This window comes from Dreissena polymorpha, chromosome 1 (assembly GCF_020536995.1).
Source record: "Dreissena polymorpha isolate Duluth1 chromosome 1, UMN_Dpol_1.0, whole genome shotgun sequence".
Taxonomy (NCBI): Eukaryota; Metazoa; Mollusca; class Bivalvia; order Myida; family Dreissenidae; genus Dreissena; species Dreissena polymorpha.
Genome location: NC_068355.1, coordinates 62,826,801 through 62,844,910, shown reverse-complemented (window position 1 = coordinate 62,844,910; position 18,110 = coordinate 62,826,801). Strand labels below are relative to the sequence as shown.

At 36.2% G+C, this 18,110-nt stretch overlaps 2 protein-coding genes across 7 annotated transcripts in view; both read right to left on the bottom strand.

Annotated features, from left to right (window-relative positions):
* LOC127832139 (2-amino-3-ketobutyrate coenzyme A ligase, mitochondrial-like) overlaps window positions 1-18,110 on the bottom strand; it is a 217,978-nt gene that overhangs the window by 16,749 nt on the left and 183,119 nt on the right. The window lies entirely within an intron of this gene.
* Window positions 1-18,110, bottom strand: part of LOC127832087 (dihydropyrimidinase-like) — a 74,949-nt gene that overhangs the window by 31,366 nt on the left and 25,473 nt on the right. The window contains exon 1 of one of the 6 annotated variants that reach the window (XM_052357343.1): window positions 4,037-4,250. The exons of the other annotated variants lie outside the window; for them this stretch is intronic. Within the exon in view, the coding sequence (XP_052213303.1) occupies window positions 4,037-4,039 (3 nt within the window). The 5' untranslated portion in view covers window positions 4,040-4,250. Of the gene's footprint in view, window positions 1-4,036; window positions 4,251-18,110 lie in introns of those variants that run through there. 6 annotated transcript variants of the gene reach the window in all.

Genomic DNA, 18,110 nt, shown 5'->3' with positions numbered 1-18,110 from the left:
TAAGAAAGATAAAGATATTAAATAGCATACAATACTTGTTACCTAGAATTTGAAGCCTGTGTGCATTTAAAATTAGATAAGCCTAAGACATAATTTATTGTCTACAATACTTCATTATTGCATTTTGTATAAACTGTAACCTTAAAATGTGTTATTTATAATATATTGTTCTAAATAATTTTATTTTTTAACTTTGAACTAAATGCAGACTGAAAATTTGGATACCACATAAAATAAGGTTTTAATTTGAATTCAAGAGAACCGAAAAGTATTGTTTACTATGAATAATTAAAAATAAACAAAAATGATGTTTCCTTTTAATCACTTAAATCGCAAAAATGATGATATAGATAGCAATATACAATTTCTGTAGCACCAACATTAAGAGCAGTCATTTACTGCCTCTGCAACACCAATACTATCAATAGGATTACTAATTCTGAGCCATTGTTGAGAATGCTGCAATACCCTCACCTGGTATTGGTGCCTGCAGGCTTGCTGAGTCACACTGGCTCAATTGGACAACATTCTTATGTCAATAATAGTTGATATAAAATGAAACACAGGCATTGAATGTTTAAATATTACTCATTATTGATTTTAGTTGATTTTATTTAAACTGATATGAGTAAAGTTGATTTGTTGAGAACAATTACCGGTAAATGAACTAAAGAAAACACTCTTGAAGCCCTTTTTTGTTCTTGGAACATCAAAACTTGTAAGTACTACTCATCATCTTGAATAGTGTGATGGAACTTGCCTATGGAAAAAAACAAAAAACTTAAATAGCAGAAATGTAGAAGTCTTACAAAAATCATACAATTTTTCTTATTTCAATCCTTCTAAACAAGTAAATTAACAAACTTATCCATGGACCAAACTGTCCAACTCAATAATTGAAAAACACATGATATATGACAAGCATAATCATATGTTGGAAATTCACACCAGATAAACAGACAATAAACATCCATTGCCCAGTTACTCACACCTTCAAAGAAGACATCATATCCCTCATATTGCCAGGGGTTATCTAAGTTTGACTTGTATATTATTTACATGGCTATACTGTAACCGGTTTTTTGGCAAGATGTACAAATTCTACATGATTCATAGAATGTACCAAATAAATACTTGAACCATCTAACACCAAGTTACGCCCATTTGTTCACTCAGAAACATGAATATGCATCCACAGGACTAACTCCCCAATTCTCCAGGACTAAAACACTAAGTGTGGGTTAAAATTACACAGATGTCAGTTCAGAAACAGATAAGATTAATTAATCTACTTAGATCAGATCAATTCATGTATGTGTGCCTTACAGAAATACATTTATCATTTAAATAGCATCCACATCTCCCCAAGGTTCAATGCCAATGATAATCTTACTGAAAATATCAGCAGCAAACCATTAAACAACATTTGATAAGACTTTTTTCGTTTCCACCTTTGCTTATCAGACTAAAGGTTAAATTTTGTGTTTCTGGCTATTTGACTTCTAAATTTCATATTTTTTATATAGATTATTGGCATCTTTATCAAAGCAAAACTGGTCAGTTATAAAACAATATTATGTTTTGAAGCTTATGTTTTTATATTCTTTGTTAAGGAATGGTATAGGTATACAAAAGTGTTTATTTTATAACAACATATTTATTCTTGCATGTAAACATACTGAATTTTTTTCGAGATTTATAATAATAACTACTGCAAAATTGAACAAGAGCGCATTTATTGTTGCAAAAATACACAGCAAAACAAAATCAGTTCATGATTGGACATAAATTTCAACTGTTTTTTATTACCATACCTTTGACCTTGAATTGTGAACATTCCCCTTACTTATGGACTTGAATAGTGTGCACCACTCAGTATATTTTTTTCACAACTGCAAAGATATTTTAAAATCAATAATTTGCTCTAGACTATATTTTACCTTTGATCTTGAATTGTGACATTGACCTTAGACCTATCACTCAGTATGCTGTTAACTTTTGCAAATTTATTTGAAAATCAACTCATGCTGGATAAAGTTTTGCTCCGGACAAAGTGTTATATACTTTTCAATTCAATCTTATACCTTCTATTGTGACATTGACCTTAAACCCTTGCTTTTTGTGTGCAACACTACAATGTACATCATATTATGCAGATCAATTTTGAAAGAGACAAGAGCTGTGTTTGTGAAACACAATGCCCCCTACTGCCCCGCTTTGAAGTTATATATTTTACCTTTGACGTTGAAGAATGACCTTGGCCTTTTACTCTAGATACACTTGCATGCCAAATATCAAGTTGCTATCTTCAATATTGCAAAAGTTATGACCAAGGTTAAAGTTTTGGGACAATTATACATACAATGAAAATACCTAAATTTGACCCTTTTACTTCAAATTGTGACCTTAACCTTAGTCTAAGAACCTGCTCCTTGTGTAAGACAATTGGTCTCATCATTTATAATGTTATCCAAAAAAAAATGTTGCTGTACAAAGTTTTGCTACAAAATGAGTTTCAAGTACAAATGTCCAATAAGAGGGCATGTATTCAGCTGCCTGTGGGTTGCGAACCTTTGATGTTTGTTAAGTCAGACTTAAGACAAGAAACCGTCGGAGACGGGTGATGCTCCCCAAAGGTTTGTTTTGTCACAATATTGCACTATATATTTAGATAAAAGGAAACGTCTTGAGGGGCATAACTTTGGACAAAATAATACGATGGATGGTTTAGCAACTTAAAAATTTCAAAGGGCCATAACTCTGTGAAAAATCATCTGGCTAGAACCCGCTGATAATATGCACATGTACTCTTGGAAGTGAAGCTTCCCATAAAGTTTCATTGAATTCCGGTCATTAATTGCTGAGAAATAGCCCCGGACAAGAATTGCACTATATGTACAGTTAATGGAAAATTCAAAGGGCCATAACTCTGTGAAAAATCATCCGACCAGAACCGGTGTACTTATCTAACGATTTAAACAACAGAGGAAATGTTTTATTAAGGTATCATAATAGTGTTATTCAAGACACAGTAGGTTTTTCTTATAAACATTATATAGCCTTGTTATTTAGAGAGTTGTGCCAAAAAAAGGAAACAATAACTATTGCCGCATACTTGACTTTATTTATTGGATTTTTTTTTCTGAATTAAGTAAAACAGTGCAATATCATTTTCAATAATGTGCTATTCAAAACTTAGTAATAACAAGATGTGTTTGTGAAACACAATGTCCCCCTATATGATGTTTGACCTTGAAGGATGACCTTGACCTTGTGAAGGATGACCTTGACCTTTCACCACTCAAAATGTGCAGCTCCATGAGATACACATGCATGCCAAATATCAAGTTGCTATCTTCAATATTGCAAAAGTATTCATAAAATAAGTGATTTGGGCCACATATATTTGACCTCTGACCTTGAAGGATGACCTTGACCTTGACCTTTCACCACTCAAAATGTGCAGCTCCATGAGATGCACATGCATGCCAAATATCAAGTTGCTATCTTCAATATTGCAAAAGTATTTATAAAATAAGCGATTTGGGCCACATATATTTGACCTCTGACCTTGAAGGATGACCTTGACCTTGACCTTTCACCACTCAAAATGTGCAGCTCCATGAGATACACATGCATGCCAAATATCAAGTTGCTATCTTAAATATTACAAAAGTATTCATAAAATGAGCGATTTTGGCCACATATATTTGACCTCTGACCTTGAAGGATGACCTTGACCTTGAACTTTCACCACTCAAAATGTGCAGCTTCATGAGATACACATGCATGCCAAATATGAAGTTGCTATCTTCAATATAACAAAAGTTATTGCAAAATGTTAAAGTTGGCGCAAACAGACCAACAGACCAACAGAAAGACCAACAGACAGGGCAAAAACAATATGTCCCCCACTACTATAGTGGTGGACATAAAAAAATAATAATTTATAAGTGTTGCAAAATGTACCCAAAAAAAATTCCACAAGTACTCAAGAATAAAATTAAACATTGTAAAAACAAACAGGCAAACCCACCATTGCTGGAATATCCCAAGAAATTCCTTGCAAAGTATTCTAATTTACACCAAAACTATGTTACACAGAAGTCTGAGCAGATATTCAAGTCTACAAGCACAAAACATCCACAAGTATTTCTTAAACTATGAACATCCACTTTAGATCAGCATATAGACACCCAAGGTTTACCAGAAACATCATTCATCCCCAGAAAATAATATATACACTTCCCAATACAGCTGCTACAAGTGAGCTGAACTCATATCAACATTGGGCTCTCAGTCACAATTTACAGTGTGTAAACATCCACTATATCATGATATTTTATTGATTTATCGGTCCAATGAATGACTTATAAGTTGCTGTGATTAGTGATCTATTCATAATTTAAATAAATCAATGATTGTGAAGTTTTAGTGTATCAAATTATCTCAAACTTGTCATTGACATTCAATAACATCTATGTGGCATATTAGTTTGTGCCTTAAAACTTTATACTTGTATCCAATTATACAATGCACCCTTTCCCCCATCAGAATCAAAGTAAAAATGGCTTTTGCAACCAGCATAAAACCAGAACAGACATGCGAGTAACTTGCAGTCTGTTCAGGTTTTATGCTGTTTGCTGCTCATCAGTAAGTAGAGGTTGGAAATGAGGCTTATAAAACTCAAATTTAGTAAGAAAGGTATTTAATTAAATGCAGCTTTCTCAAGGGACTGTAACAAATGTGTCAAAATATGCATCTAAGTGCTTAAGGGTTTAAACCTTCCACTACAGTACACTCCACGCGTTTTCCCCAATTTCCCTCCATACTCCGCGGGTTTCGACCTGGAGGGAGATTAAGAAAATCCCGCTATACGCGGCGTTTGCATGATTTTGGACGCGGCGGTTAACGATCGGCAAAACTGATAAGCCAACGCGGCGGCCCTCGGCGTGGGCAACGCGGGGGAAACTCCGCGTTTTACGAGATAACGATCAATTTAATTTTGTTTGACTTCCTGATTTTCAAATAAAATTACATTTATTACAAATACATACATGATGATGTACATGTAGTATAATATTTACAATAAAAAAAAACAACCAAGATAGATCGATCCCGACGTGGTTGTAGAAGTAGTTGTTGTTGTATAGAAAACTCGTTGATTTACGACACACAAAACGTCGTCTTTTAACTAATACTTACCAATTAATATAAACACAGTTTGCAACATTGTTTTTATTTTGATAATTTAATCCAAAGTTTTCATGTTAGCAGGTGATTTTCTATACTGAACATGTATACAAATGACCAAGGACCCTAAAAATCTCGCAAATCTGTGTGAATTGACAGTTTGACGTAATCAAAGAAAAGCCGCTTCCTGTCTACAGGCATAACTTACTCAAGTAAACACGTTCAACGAATGCATAAGGAATGGTTTTAATTGTCGGAACAAAGTCAATTCTCTGCTCGCTAATGCATTGATTTTCTCTTTGTTTGTAGGTTATTCCATTGATTGCTAAAAGGTGGTAACTTTTGAGTTGATAATTGCATTTAATATTCACAGTTGTATTCTTGTTGCGTCGACATTCTAAACAATGTTTACCAGTAATTATGGACCAAATCGGCAGAGTGACATTCACACATGTTAATCCCTTTTGTCAAAACACCGCAGACAGCAGTCTACACAATAGGTCAGTAGACAAGCTTTGCGTGTTTTCATAACGTCAAACACTTAAAATCCAGTTCCGCCCAGATGTCTTCTTTAATCAGTTTACTATACAATTAGTGTTAAAATAATTACTCTACTAAAATACCGTAACGATAAAGATTCGGCGTGTTCGATTTGAAATTATTTTAGAGAAAATATCAACTTTTTCGCGATATAATTTCGTTAATAAATACCAAAGAAACTTTTAACCGAAATCAACAAAATTCAATGTTCTCTGCGCTACAAAGTTTGTATAAAAAAATCAATACACGCACGCTTTGCAGGAGTATACATTGTACCTTGACCTTGTACATTGCAGCATAATTTTCGCGCGCTTTTGTCGGGAAATATACATGACTGTATATTGGAAGCATTTGTAAACGTCGTGTTAACAATTAAAAATCGTAGTGTGTTTCGGATTACGAATTATTATTCTCATTTGGAAATTTTACGGAACATTTATTCTTGTGTCATATGTGTTATGATTTAAATATTAATTTGTCAAATGTATTATATTAGACTAATTCATATCGTAGACGTACCTGTGAATTAAAAAACATAATTTTTATACGTATTAATTTTCTATACAATTATCTTTTTTATACATGTACTACAGTATTTAAACAATTTATTATAACAATGTTTTTATTTTTTGGCATGCCCAGTAGCACACTGCTAACGCGACGTTGCGCGGCGATCACTGATAAGAACGGAAAGTGTCTGCATTTACCGACTAGCCTAAAGTAATACACGCCGCGGGAATTAGCGAACGCGGCGTAACGCCGAGCGTTTTATCGAGTTCACCTCGCTCTTCCAACGCCGCGTGAACACTCGCTAGCAGAAAAAACCCGCGAAGGGAGCGCGTTTTTTGGGGAAAACGCGTGGAGTGTACTGTAGCTTGGATATGAAACCGCTACAACATATATATAGGTTAATGATAACAATTACTTGCACAATACTAGCAGGTTTGGAACATGCTTCAACTTTGACCATTTTAAATATATTCTCAAGCGTTCGCTTCATAATGATGAATTTCTGCTGTGTGTAATGAAAACGTGTCTTAACAAATTAATCAGCATTGTAGGTTACCACTTAACATTTTCCCCAAGATTCCAAAACAAACATTTCCATACCACCATAGGACAACATGGGCCTAAAGATCTTAACCCTTTCCCACTCCATACCACCATAGGACAACATGGGCCTAGAGATCTTAACCCTTTCCCACTCCATACCACCATAGGACAACATGGGCCTAGAGATCTTAACCCTTTCCCACTCCATACCACCATAGGACAACATGGGCCTAGAGATCTTAACCCTTTCCCAATCCATACCACCATAGGACAACATGGGCCTAGAGATCTTAACCCTTTCCCACTCCATACCACCATAGGACAACATGGGCCTAGAGATCTTAACCCTTTCCCACTCCATACCACCATAGGACAACATGGGCCTAAAGATCTTAACCCTTTCCCACTCAACCACCATAGGACAACATGGGCCTAGAGATCTTAACCCTTTCCCACTCCATACCACCATAGGACAACATGGGCCTAAAGATCTTAACCCTTTCCCACTCAACCACCATAGGACAACATGGGCCTAGAGATCTTAACCCTTTCCCACTCCATACCACCATAGGACAACATGGGCCTAGAGATCTTAACCCTTTCCCACTCCATACCACCATAGGACAACATGGGCCTAGAGATCTTAACCCTTTCCCACTCCATACCACCATAGGACAACATGGGCCTAGAGATCTTAACCCTTTCCCAGTCCATACCACCATAGGACAACATGGGCCTAAAGATCTTAACCCTTTCCCACTCAACCACCATAGGACAACATGGGCCTAGAGATCTTAACCCTTTCCCACTCCATACCACCATAGGACAACATGGGCCTAGAGATCTTAACCCTTTCCCACTCCATACCACCATAGGACAACATGGGCCTAGAGATCTTAACCCTTTCCCACTCCATACCACCATAGGACAACATGGGCCTAGAGATCTTAACCCTTTCCCAGTCCATACCACCATAGGACAACATGGGCCTAAAGATCTTAACCCTTTCCCACTCAACCACCATAGGACAACATGGGCCTAGAGATCTTAACCCTTTCCCACTCCATACCACCATAGGACAACATGGGCCTAGAGATCTTAACCCTTTCAGTGCGGGAACCAAATTTTAAAGGCCTGTGCAAACAGTTTGGATCCAGATGAGACGCCACAGAACGTGGCGTCAGGATCCAAACTGTTTGCTATTCTGATAGTATTCTTTGAAAAAAATCGAAGAAAATGCTAATTTTAGAAATTTTGCAGCCGGCATTATAGCAGACGACAAATTTCCCAGCATGCAAAGGGTTAACCCTTTCCCACTCAGAAGCAAAGTGGAAAAGGCTTATGCAACCAGCATAAAACAAGAACAGCCTGCAAGTGCAATGTAACGCCAGTCTGTTCAGGTTTTATGCTGTTTGCTGCTTGTCAGTATCTAATAAGAAAAGTCTTTAATTAAATTTAACTTTCAAAGAGACTACAAATGTCTCAAAATAGGTATCTAAGTGGTAAAGGATTAAATAAGTGTAGCAGACATACCCTTTGCCAGGGAAAGAAATTAGCAGAGGAACACTTGCCAATGGCCCCTAAAATTTTAGATAGGATTCTGCAATTTCTGAGAAAACACACAGGGCTTTTTCTCATTATTTTGGAAATCTGGCCAACACGACAGCAAAATGAATTGATGAGCCATACTTTAAATAGGGAACATAAAAGTGTTTGATGAATAAACATTTAAAATAAAAGAGAAAAAACACACTTACATACAAGTGAATATCACAGACATAATTATAGGTATGCATTAAATATACCTAACAAATTATCATCTCATAATTACTAAATATCAAATAGTTAAACAATCAATTGGTAATTTATATTTAACTTGAATTGGAAACAATGATTTTTTTGCAATAGGGAATATGACCTGTTGACAGCTATAACATTAGCCAAATAAAGCCCTGATGCATTAAATCCTAAGTATATGAAATATTGAAAGCATGAGGCTGGGCAATCATGGCAAAAGATTTAGTGTTTGTTGCCATTGCTTTACAATGTAATACAATTGTAAATGTCCCATGAATAACCAACACAATGTTTTCTAGCATCCCTTCTGGCTTACTTATCCACCTGGTGCTATGATAACTGGAGTCCCCTGGATGCTGGGGATCATTCTTCATCATCACATATCCCACCCCCTGAGTCCCTGACCACTTGGATAGCTATTTAATGAGCTTTCATCACCTTGAATTTGCTAACACTTGCTGTGTTCATGTTTTGAATTACTCAGTGTTTGTACAAACTTCACCCTTTTGATTGATTCTCAAGGTATGTTAGACAAGCAGAGAGACCATGGAAACTATATATGTTGTTTGGGGAAAAATAAACCAAACAAGTAAGGTGTGCAAGTTCACATGCTGGTTACTGTGCTTCCTACATTTTAGCCACTTAGCAGCAATACTTTTTAAGAAATTATGCAAAACACAAGTTAAACAAGACTATTGCCAGGTAATATATGTCCCCTACCGGCTCCACCATTGTCAGAGTGTTTTTTTTATAAATATTTGTTGCCATAGCAGCCAGAATTTTTGGCGTAGGAACACAATGAAATGACGTGCAGAATGTCCATATTGCCATCTATCCATGTTTCAAGTTTCATAAAAAAATATGAAGAACCTTTTAAGTTATCGCATGATCCAGAAAAGTGTGACAGACAGACGCACATGGCGCGAACCATAAGACCCTCCGGTGAAACCGGTAGGGGATAAAAAGGTCGCCAGAGTGTAATGGATATGGTGTCCGCCTAGCGACCGGGAGGTTACAAGTTCGATCCATACGTGAGAGCGTTCTTTAGAACTGGTTAGTACTGATTCTAGGCCAAGGAAATGGACTCCAGAGCGTTTCAATAAGCCTGGGGCTTTCGATGCAATCATGCTAAAATAAATAGGTTTAAACTAACACAAATTAAAAAAGTCATTAAAAAAAGACAAAGGTTTCATTACTCCTGTTCTGTAGAAAATATCTTTACCAAAATATCGAGGCGTGCAATGTTTTCAAGCTTTTTAATATGTCTGTAAACTTTCAGCCCTCTACCAGCAATGCTTTTTTGGTTTCAGGTGACATATGATCGAACAAAATTTTATAAAAGGATTCAAACTAAAATATTGAATACCGCAACTGCACATGCAGGCTAACATGTTGGCTTTTAAGTTTCAGGCATCTTGCACCAATACTATTTGATTTACCACAACATAAAGGGTAAAGGCCAGTTAAGAGAAATTATTCTGTCATTTTCAATCTTCATTCCTGTTCAATACATTTATCATATGCCCCAATATTAAAGCATTAACTTAAAAGTAAAGTTCAGTACAGTTATAAAACGATATATACATTCACATTTGAAATCTCTTGAATTTTTTTCAAGATTTACACTAAGATTCTTGTTAACATTCTTGTAGGTCTTGAATAATTCAGGGCCATGTGTGAGGTCCCACAGGGATTCAAGATGAAGTATAGGGTTCAGAGCTCATTAAAACCACTTACATGTATAATCATGCACACCCATGTGCTGTTCATTAACATTTAAAGGGATGATCCCAGTTTTGTTAAATTGTGTGTGTTTGTTGTGTACTAAAGTGTTTTTTCTGCAACATTTGATTTGTACCTCCTTGTTAATCATTTCCATGTCATAATTAAAGGACTGCATTTTATAAAAAAAAATTCCTGCAAGTGCAAATTAAGGTTCACTCTGTGCATATTCCATTTTCACACAAGTGAAACACACTTGACATTCTTCTATATTAGGCTTTCATCAACAATTAGTTACATTTCATATGACTTAACATAAATCTGGACAAGTGGATACCTTCATATTAGGCTCACTCTGTAAAAATGGGCTACATATTATATTATCATAAAATGAGTTGTGTTCTGAGAAAACTGGGCATAATGCATGTGCTTAAAGTGTCTTCCCAGATAAGCCTGTGCAGCTAATCAGGGACGACACTTTCCACCTAAATAGGATTTGTGCTAAGAAGAGACTTCATTTAAACGAAAACTGTCATAAAAGCCGAAAGTGTCGTCCCTGATTAGCCTGTGCGGACTGCATGCAGATTTAGCAACAAAATACTATATAATGCCATCAAGTTGTCAAAGCTTTAAGTAAAAGCGTCCCTTTAAATTATATACGAATCATGTAATAAAACTTTAGTATAATAAATATAATCAAACAAGTTTTGAATTCTTTTCGTTTTGAAACCATTTTGCTCAGACAGACATCACAATAATTGGGTGTCCACATCTTATAACAGCTAGCAGCCTGTCTGTCCATTGTATGAACAAAAATATCTTTCTTAAATAGATATTTGGCTTAGAGGTATACTCTGACTTTGAAAATAATTTGTTATGCATGTTTATACAGTTTATAAATAAATAGATATGCACATTTTCAATGCAATTTTGCCCATTTATATTGTTGGTATTTGCATAGAAGAGACATAAAGGACATATTGATTTATTCATGTGCACATGCAATGAAATTGCACACTCTTGTACAGAGATATAATATGAAATATAGTGCATAAGATCATACTTTTTTTGTTATTCACAATTGCAAAAAACTCGCTGTTAACAAAGAGAGATACAAGTCAAAACCTGGGGCCGTATTCCAGTAGCTTCTTAAGTTTTCACTTAAGTAAAGAAATTTCTTAAATAAATTTTTTAAGTTAAATTTGAAATGTCAAAAACAAATCATGATATGCTCAGTATTGCTCTTTTAGAAATTCCTTTAAGAGTTAAAGGAAGTAAACTTAATTTTAAATATATGAGAAAAGATACACAGAGTAAAGAAATTTATTAAGTTTATGAAGCTACCAGAATTTAACTTAAGTGAAATTTTATGTTTAAAGAAAAAATGGCGGAGATAAGAAAAAATATTGCGCAATATTTCAAATTAAGTTATTTTTTAACTTAAGAAGCTACTGGAATACGGCCCCTGGATAAGAGAGCTTCTTAGAACAAACACAACATTCCCACTCATCATTTTTTTTTTATACCACATTCATATTATATAAGCGCCCTTTTCATATTCGAGATGTGCGTTCAAAGGCGCTTTACAGGGACTTCCGGTTTCAACGTAATTTAGATATTCCGTTACTGCCGTTGTAAAAGCAAATTGTCAATCCATCGTTTTAGGTAAGAAAATCAATTATCATTTAAAATAATATTGGAAATAATCGTTGGATGTGTTTGATAACTTTTTTAAATATGTATAATATTGATTTTGATGTTTTGTTAGCCGTATGAATACATTTTTTGAATACACAATAATCAATGTTTATGGTGGGTGGGGTATATTAATGTTGATTTATTGAAAAAAAGAACTGTGTGGAGAATTTAACCACTATAACACCTATAGCAATACGGCTGTAAAACAATACATTAATACGTATCTGATGATTTTTTTAATTACTTTTAACATTCTTGGTTGTAATATATTGTATGGTAAACAACAGTTGACATATAGCTACTAAAATAAAATGTTATTATTGTCACTGTGCAGCTTAACATGTTATTTCTATTTACTTAAGGACACTTGTGTAATTAAATTCTAATACCAAATATTAAAATTCATATGACCAAACTATAATACTTAATATTTATTTATATAATTTATTATCTATTTTAAGATATCGGATGCCACATGGACCATGGAGGTATGCAAACTACTATTACACCTAAGAAAAAACATATTAGACAGACATTCTCTTACGCACCACAACATAGAACAGCGAATTTACATTTACTTCGAAGAGATGCGTAGCCTGGCTGCCTTTCCTTCAAAAGCTTAGTTCGCGAGGCTGCTCAGCATATTTTGTTTGAGGTACTTGCTCATATTCTCTATTTGTTTGTATTCACATGTTCATCTTTATCATAATCATATATTTTCTAACAAATTCTATTTTAATATATATGTGATCATGCAAATTATCTGTGCAACAAGCAAAACCATTTAAAACTAGAAATGGCGCGGCAGAGGCCGACGCGTATCCCCACGCCGAATGTTTGACCTAGGTGTGCCCCAGGGTTGGTAATGGGGCCATGCATAGCTGAGATTGACCGTATTGTCATAAGAGAAGTTCATCATCAATAAGAAGTGAATTGGTGTAGAAATGAAGAAGTTATAGTAAAAGGCAATTTTGGGTGGGTGTGACATATGTGGGCAGGGCGCCCCAGGGTTGGTAATTGTGCCATGCATAGTTGAGATTGACCGTATTGTCATAAGAGAAGTTCAGTATCAATTTGAAGTGAATCGGTGTAGAAATGAAGAAATTATAGTAAAAGGCAATTTTGGGCGGGTGTGGTCTATGTGGGCGGGGCCCCAGGGTTGGTAATGGGGCCATACATAGTTGAGATTGACCGTATTGTCACAAGAGAGGTTCAGTATCAATTTGAAGTGAATCGGTGTAGAAATGAAGAAATTATAGTAAAAGGCAATTTTGGGTGGGTGTGGTCTATGTGGGCGGGGCGCCCCAGGGTTGGTAATGGGGCCATGCATAGTTGAGATTGACTGTATTGTCATAAGAGAAGTTCAATATCAATTTGAAGTGAATCGGTGTAGAAATGAAGAAATTATAGTAAAGGCAATTTTGGGTGGGTGTGGTCTATGTGGGCGGGGCCCCAGGGTTGGTTATGGGGCCATGCATAGTTGAGATTGACCCTAATGTCATAAGAGAAGTTCAGTATCAATTTGAAGTGAATCCGTGTAGAAATGAAAAAATTATAGTAAATGGAATTTTTTGGTGGGTGTGGCCTATGTGGGCGGGCGCCCCAGGGTTGGGATTGGGGCCATGCATAGTTGAGATTGACCCTAATGTCATAACAAAAGTTCAGTATCAATTTGAAGTGAATCCGTGTAGAAATGAAAAAATTATAGTAAATGGAAATTTTTGGTGGGTGTGGCCTATGTGGGCGGGGCGCCCCAGGGTTGGGAATGGGGCCATGCATGGTTGAGATTGACCGTATTGTCATAAGAGAGGTCCAGTATCAATTTGAAGTGAATCGGTGTAGAAATAAAGAAGTAAATGTAAAATAACCTAAAAAAATGAGTGATAATTTCTGACGCGGCCCCACCCCAACCGCTATAACTTTTGACCCAGGGGTCAGATCAAAATTCCAAATAGTGCAGGGTCGCACATATGCTCATAGCTACCATGTGTGTAAGTTTCAAGGTTCTAGTGCTTTTAGTGTAGGAGGAGATAGTGGCCAGGACGGACGGACAGACAGACGGACGGACGGACGGACGGCGGAGATAACCACAATATCCCCACCTTTTTTTCAAAAAGCGTGGGGATAACCAGACATAGTATTCAAGTCATTCAAATTCAAAATGAGTTATTTTGCGCAATTTTTCATCAAATAATTTTATGGTTGTAACTATGTACATGAACTTTCAATTTACTTGGTTGTCAGTTTTAATATGGTGTGTGTTATGTGTATTTACTTATTAATATTATTTAAATGTTTTGCCTGCATATAACGTACTATCTATATATTTTTTCTTTTCAGGGAGGAGATGAAAGTATCTGAAAGCAGACTTGAAGTGATATCTTGATGTAAATCTAGGTTTCTATGCTACACAAATGTACATGTAGGTGCATATCTTCACTCAATCCGCCGCGTATTTACGCGGCGGATTTACTCCGCAAAATTATGCGAGGTTAAAACAGACTCGGCGAAACGCCGCGTGAACACTCGTGTACTAAATTTCTGGCTGTGGCGTAGCCGCGGATTACGCTTGTGTCGCATTGGCTTTACTGTACCCATATTAGGAAAAATGCCCCGCCCCTTGGCGGCCATGTTTTTCAAGCAAATGTAACCATTTTCGAACTCATCCAAGATATCATAAAGACAAATTTGCTGACCATATTTCATCAAGATTGGACAATAAATGTGGCCTCTAGTGTGTTGACAAGGTTTTACTATAGCCGTATAAGGAAAAATGCCCCGCCCCCTGGCGGCCATGTGTTTCAACCAACTGGCATCAATTTCAGACTCGTCCAAGATATTATTGGGATGAATCTTGTGACCAAGTTTCAATAAGTTTGGACAATAAATGTGGCCTCGAGAGTGTTAACAAGATTTTACTATAGCCATATAAGAACAAATGCCCCGCCCCTGGCAGCCATGTTTTTCAAGAAAAGGTTACCATTTTTTAATTCATCAAAGATATCAGTGGGACAAATCTGCTGAGCAAGTTTCATGAAGATCGGAAAATAAATGTGGCCTCCAGAGTGTTAACAAGGTTTAACTATAGCCATATAAGGAAAAATGCCTCGCCCCCTGGCGGCAATGTTTTTCAACCAACCGGCATCATTTTCGAACTCGCCCTAGATATTATTGGGATGAATCTTCTGATTAAGTTTTATGAAGATCAGACAATAACTGTGGCCTCTAGAGTGTTAACAAGATTTTACTAAAGCCATATATAGCCAAAAAAGGAAAAAAGCCCCGCCCCTTGGCAGCCATGTTTTTCAAGCAAACGTAACCATTTTCAAACTCATCCAAGATATCATTGAAACCAATCTTCTGACCAAATTTCATGAAGATTAGACAATAAATGTGGCCTCTAGAGAGTGAACAAGGCAAATGTTGACGTCGCACAATGGACGACGGACGACAGACAAAAGGCGATCACAAAAGCTGACCATGAGCACGTTGTGCTCAGGTGAGCTAAAAACAATCCTGGCATTAGTTTCGATTAGAACATTACTTAAGACATTTATGAGCTCTGAACAGCCCAAACAGTTGTAAAATGAGCATGCCTGTGTGTTCACTACCTGTTGTTTAGGTGAGAAGGCATGAATCCGTAGAACTATTTCATGAGAACCCTGCATTAGTATTATGCCTTAATAGCATGACAGAACCATAACATGGGGGAAATATTTCCATCATTATTTTGGTAAACATTCCAGTTTTTGAAAACCTGTTTTATTTCTATCTGAATACAATGTCATGACAATGACATAATGTTTAATGTAAGAGTGTTGACAAAATAAACACAAAATTACTGTTTATATTCCGCTCTCTTCAATTTTTCTTTGCACAGGAAACTAGAATATTCCTCTTCGTTTTCTATAGGTCTTGCAAAAAAAACGAACAGCCCAATTGGGAAAAATTAGCCCAATAAACTATTACATTGGGAAAATGTGATTTGTGAAATGTTCTAATTGGAAAATTGGTATTTTATCATAATGTTTAGCTTAAAAATACTTAAAAATTGAGAAATCGTTCGCATCTTAAGTGCCGTGGAGCCATACTCTTATACTACTTGTTAAATAGTATGTTACATATTTCAGTGTAAACTACAAACAAATGAACGTTACTGATTTTCAATCGCACATGTATACAATGCTGACTTCTAAAATTTGGGATTATGTAACAAAAATTGAGTCCAGTAAATAGTACTCAGATGTTGATTATAGCAACGTTTCATCGAAGGTCGATTCTACAGACCCAAACCTGGTTTAGTCAAAGGTCATCCTAGAGAACAGGAGGCTCAGAGTCTCGATTTAGACAGTTAATACTCTTGAGCATGGCTTCAGTTAAACAAATGATAATTTTAACAAGGGCTGTTTGTAAAACATGCATGCCCCCCATATGGGCTCTCCGTTGTAGTGACAGCCATTGTGTGAATATGTTTTTTGTCACTGCGACCTTGACCTTTGACCTAGTTACCTGAAAATCAATAGGGGTCATCTGCCAGTCATGATAAATGTACATATGAAGTTTCATAATCCTAGCCATAAGCGTTCTTGAGTTATCATCCGGACACCATTTTACTATTTCGGGTCATAGTGACCTTGACCTTTGACCTAGTGACCTGAAAATCAATAGGGGTCATCTGCGAGTCATGATCAATTTACCTATCAAGTTTCATGATCCTAGGAATAAGCATTCTTCAGTTATCATCCAGAAACCATTTTACTATTTCGGGTCATCGTGACCTTGACCTTTGACCTAGTGACCTGAAAATCAATAAGGGTCATCTGCGAGTCATGATCAATCTACCTATCAAGTTTCATGATCCTAGGAATAAGCGTTCTTCAGTTATCATCCGTAAACCATTTTACTATTTCGGGTCATCGTGACCTTGACCTTTGACCTAGTGACCTGAAAATCAATAAGGGTCATCTGCAAGTCATGATCAATCTAGCTATCAAGTTTCATGATCCTAGGCCTAAGCGTTCTTGAGTTATCATCCGGAAACCATTTTACTATTTCGGGTCACTGTGACCTTGACCTTTGACCTAGTGACCTGAAAATCATTAGGGGTCATCTGCGAGTCATGATCAATCTACCTATCAAGTTTCATGATCCTAGGCCTAAGCGTTCTTGAGTTATCATCCGGAAACCATTTTACTATTTCAGGTCACTGTGACCTTGACCTTTGACCTAGTGACCTGAAAATCAATAGGGGTCATCTGCGAGTCATGATCAATCTACCTATTAAGTTTCAGGATCCTAGGCCTAAGCGTTCTTAAGTTATCATCCGGAAACCATTTAACTATTTCGGGTCACCGTGACCTTGACCTTTCACCTATTGACCTCAAAATCAATAGGGGTCATCTGTGAGTCATGATCAATGAACCTATGAAGTTTCATGATCCTAGGCCCAAGCGTTCTTGAGTTATCGTCTGACAACCACCTGGTGGACCGACCGACAGACCGACATGAGCAAAGCAATATACCCCCTCTTCTTCGAAGGGAGGCATAATAAACTCATTTAGTGTTACTTAAAACAGGATTTCGAAGAAAATCACTAACCACTTTGATTTAAATATGCAACTTTTTAGTTGTACATGTTGTATAGTTTTTAGCATAACTAATACATTTCCCAATTTGGATGAAAAAGCCGCTTATTTACCCAATTTGACTGGTACCGCTACCATTCCCAAAGTGGTGAGGAAAAGCACTTAAATGTTACCGCAGTTTATCTATCTAAGAAGCTTTGAAACACTTGTATTTAAATTGGAAAATTATTTTGACTTCTTTCGCATCCTTCACTTTACTAAATTTACTTGCAATTTATTATTAACTCCATTTCATGATAATCTTATGTCATTAATTCAGAAATGTGTGTTAAAACAGTTATAAAACATCAAATCATGCGGATATAATCAACTTTATACATTATTTTAGTGTATTGAACAATTGCATCAGTACCATATGCCTCCAGAAAAAAGGAAAACATTACTGCTACAAGCCAGGGTCAGATCTGATGAATAATTAAGGAAGCAGTACTGCATACATTTGTAGTACAGATATAAGTGGTG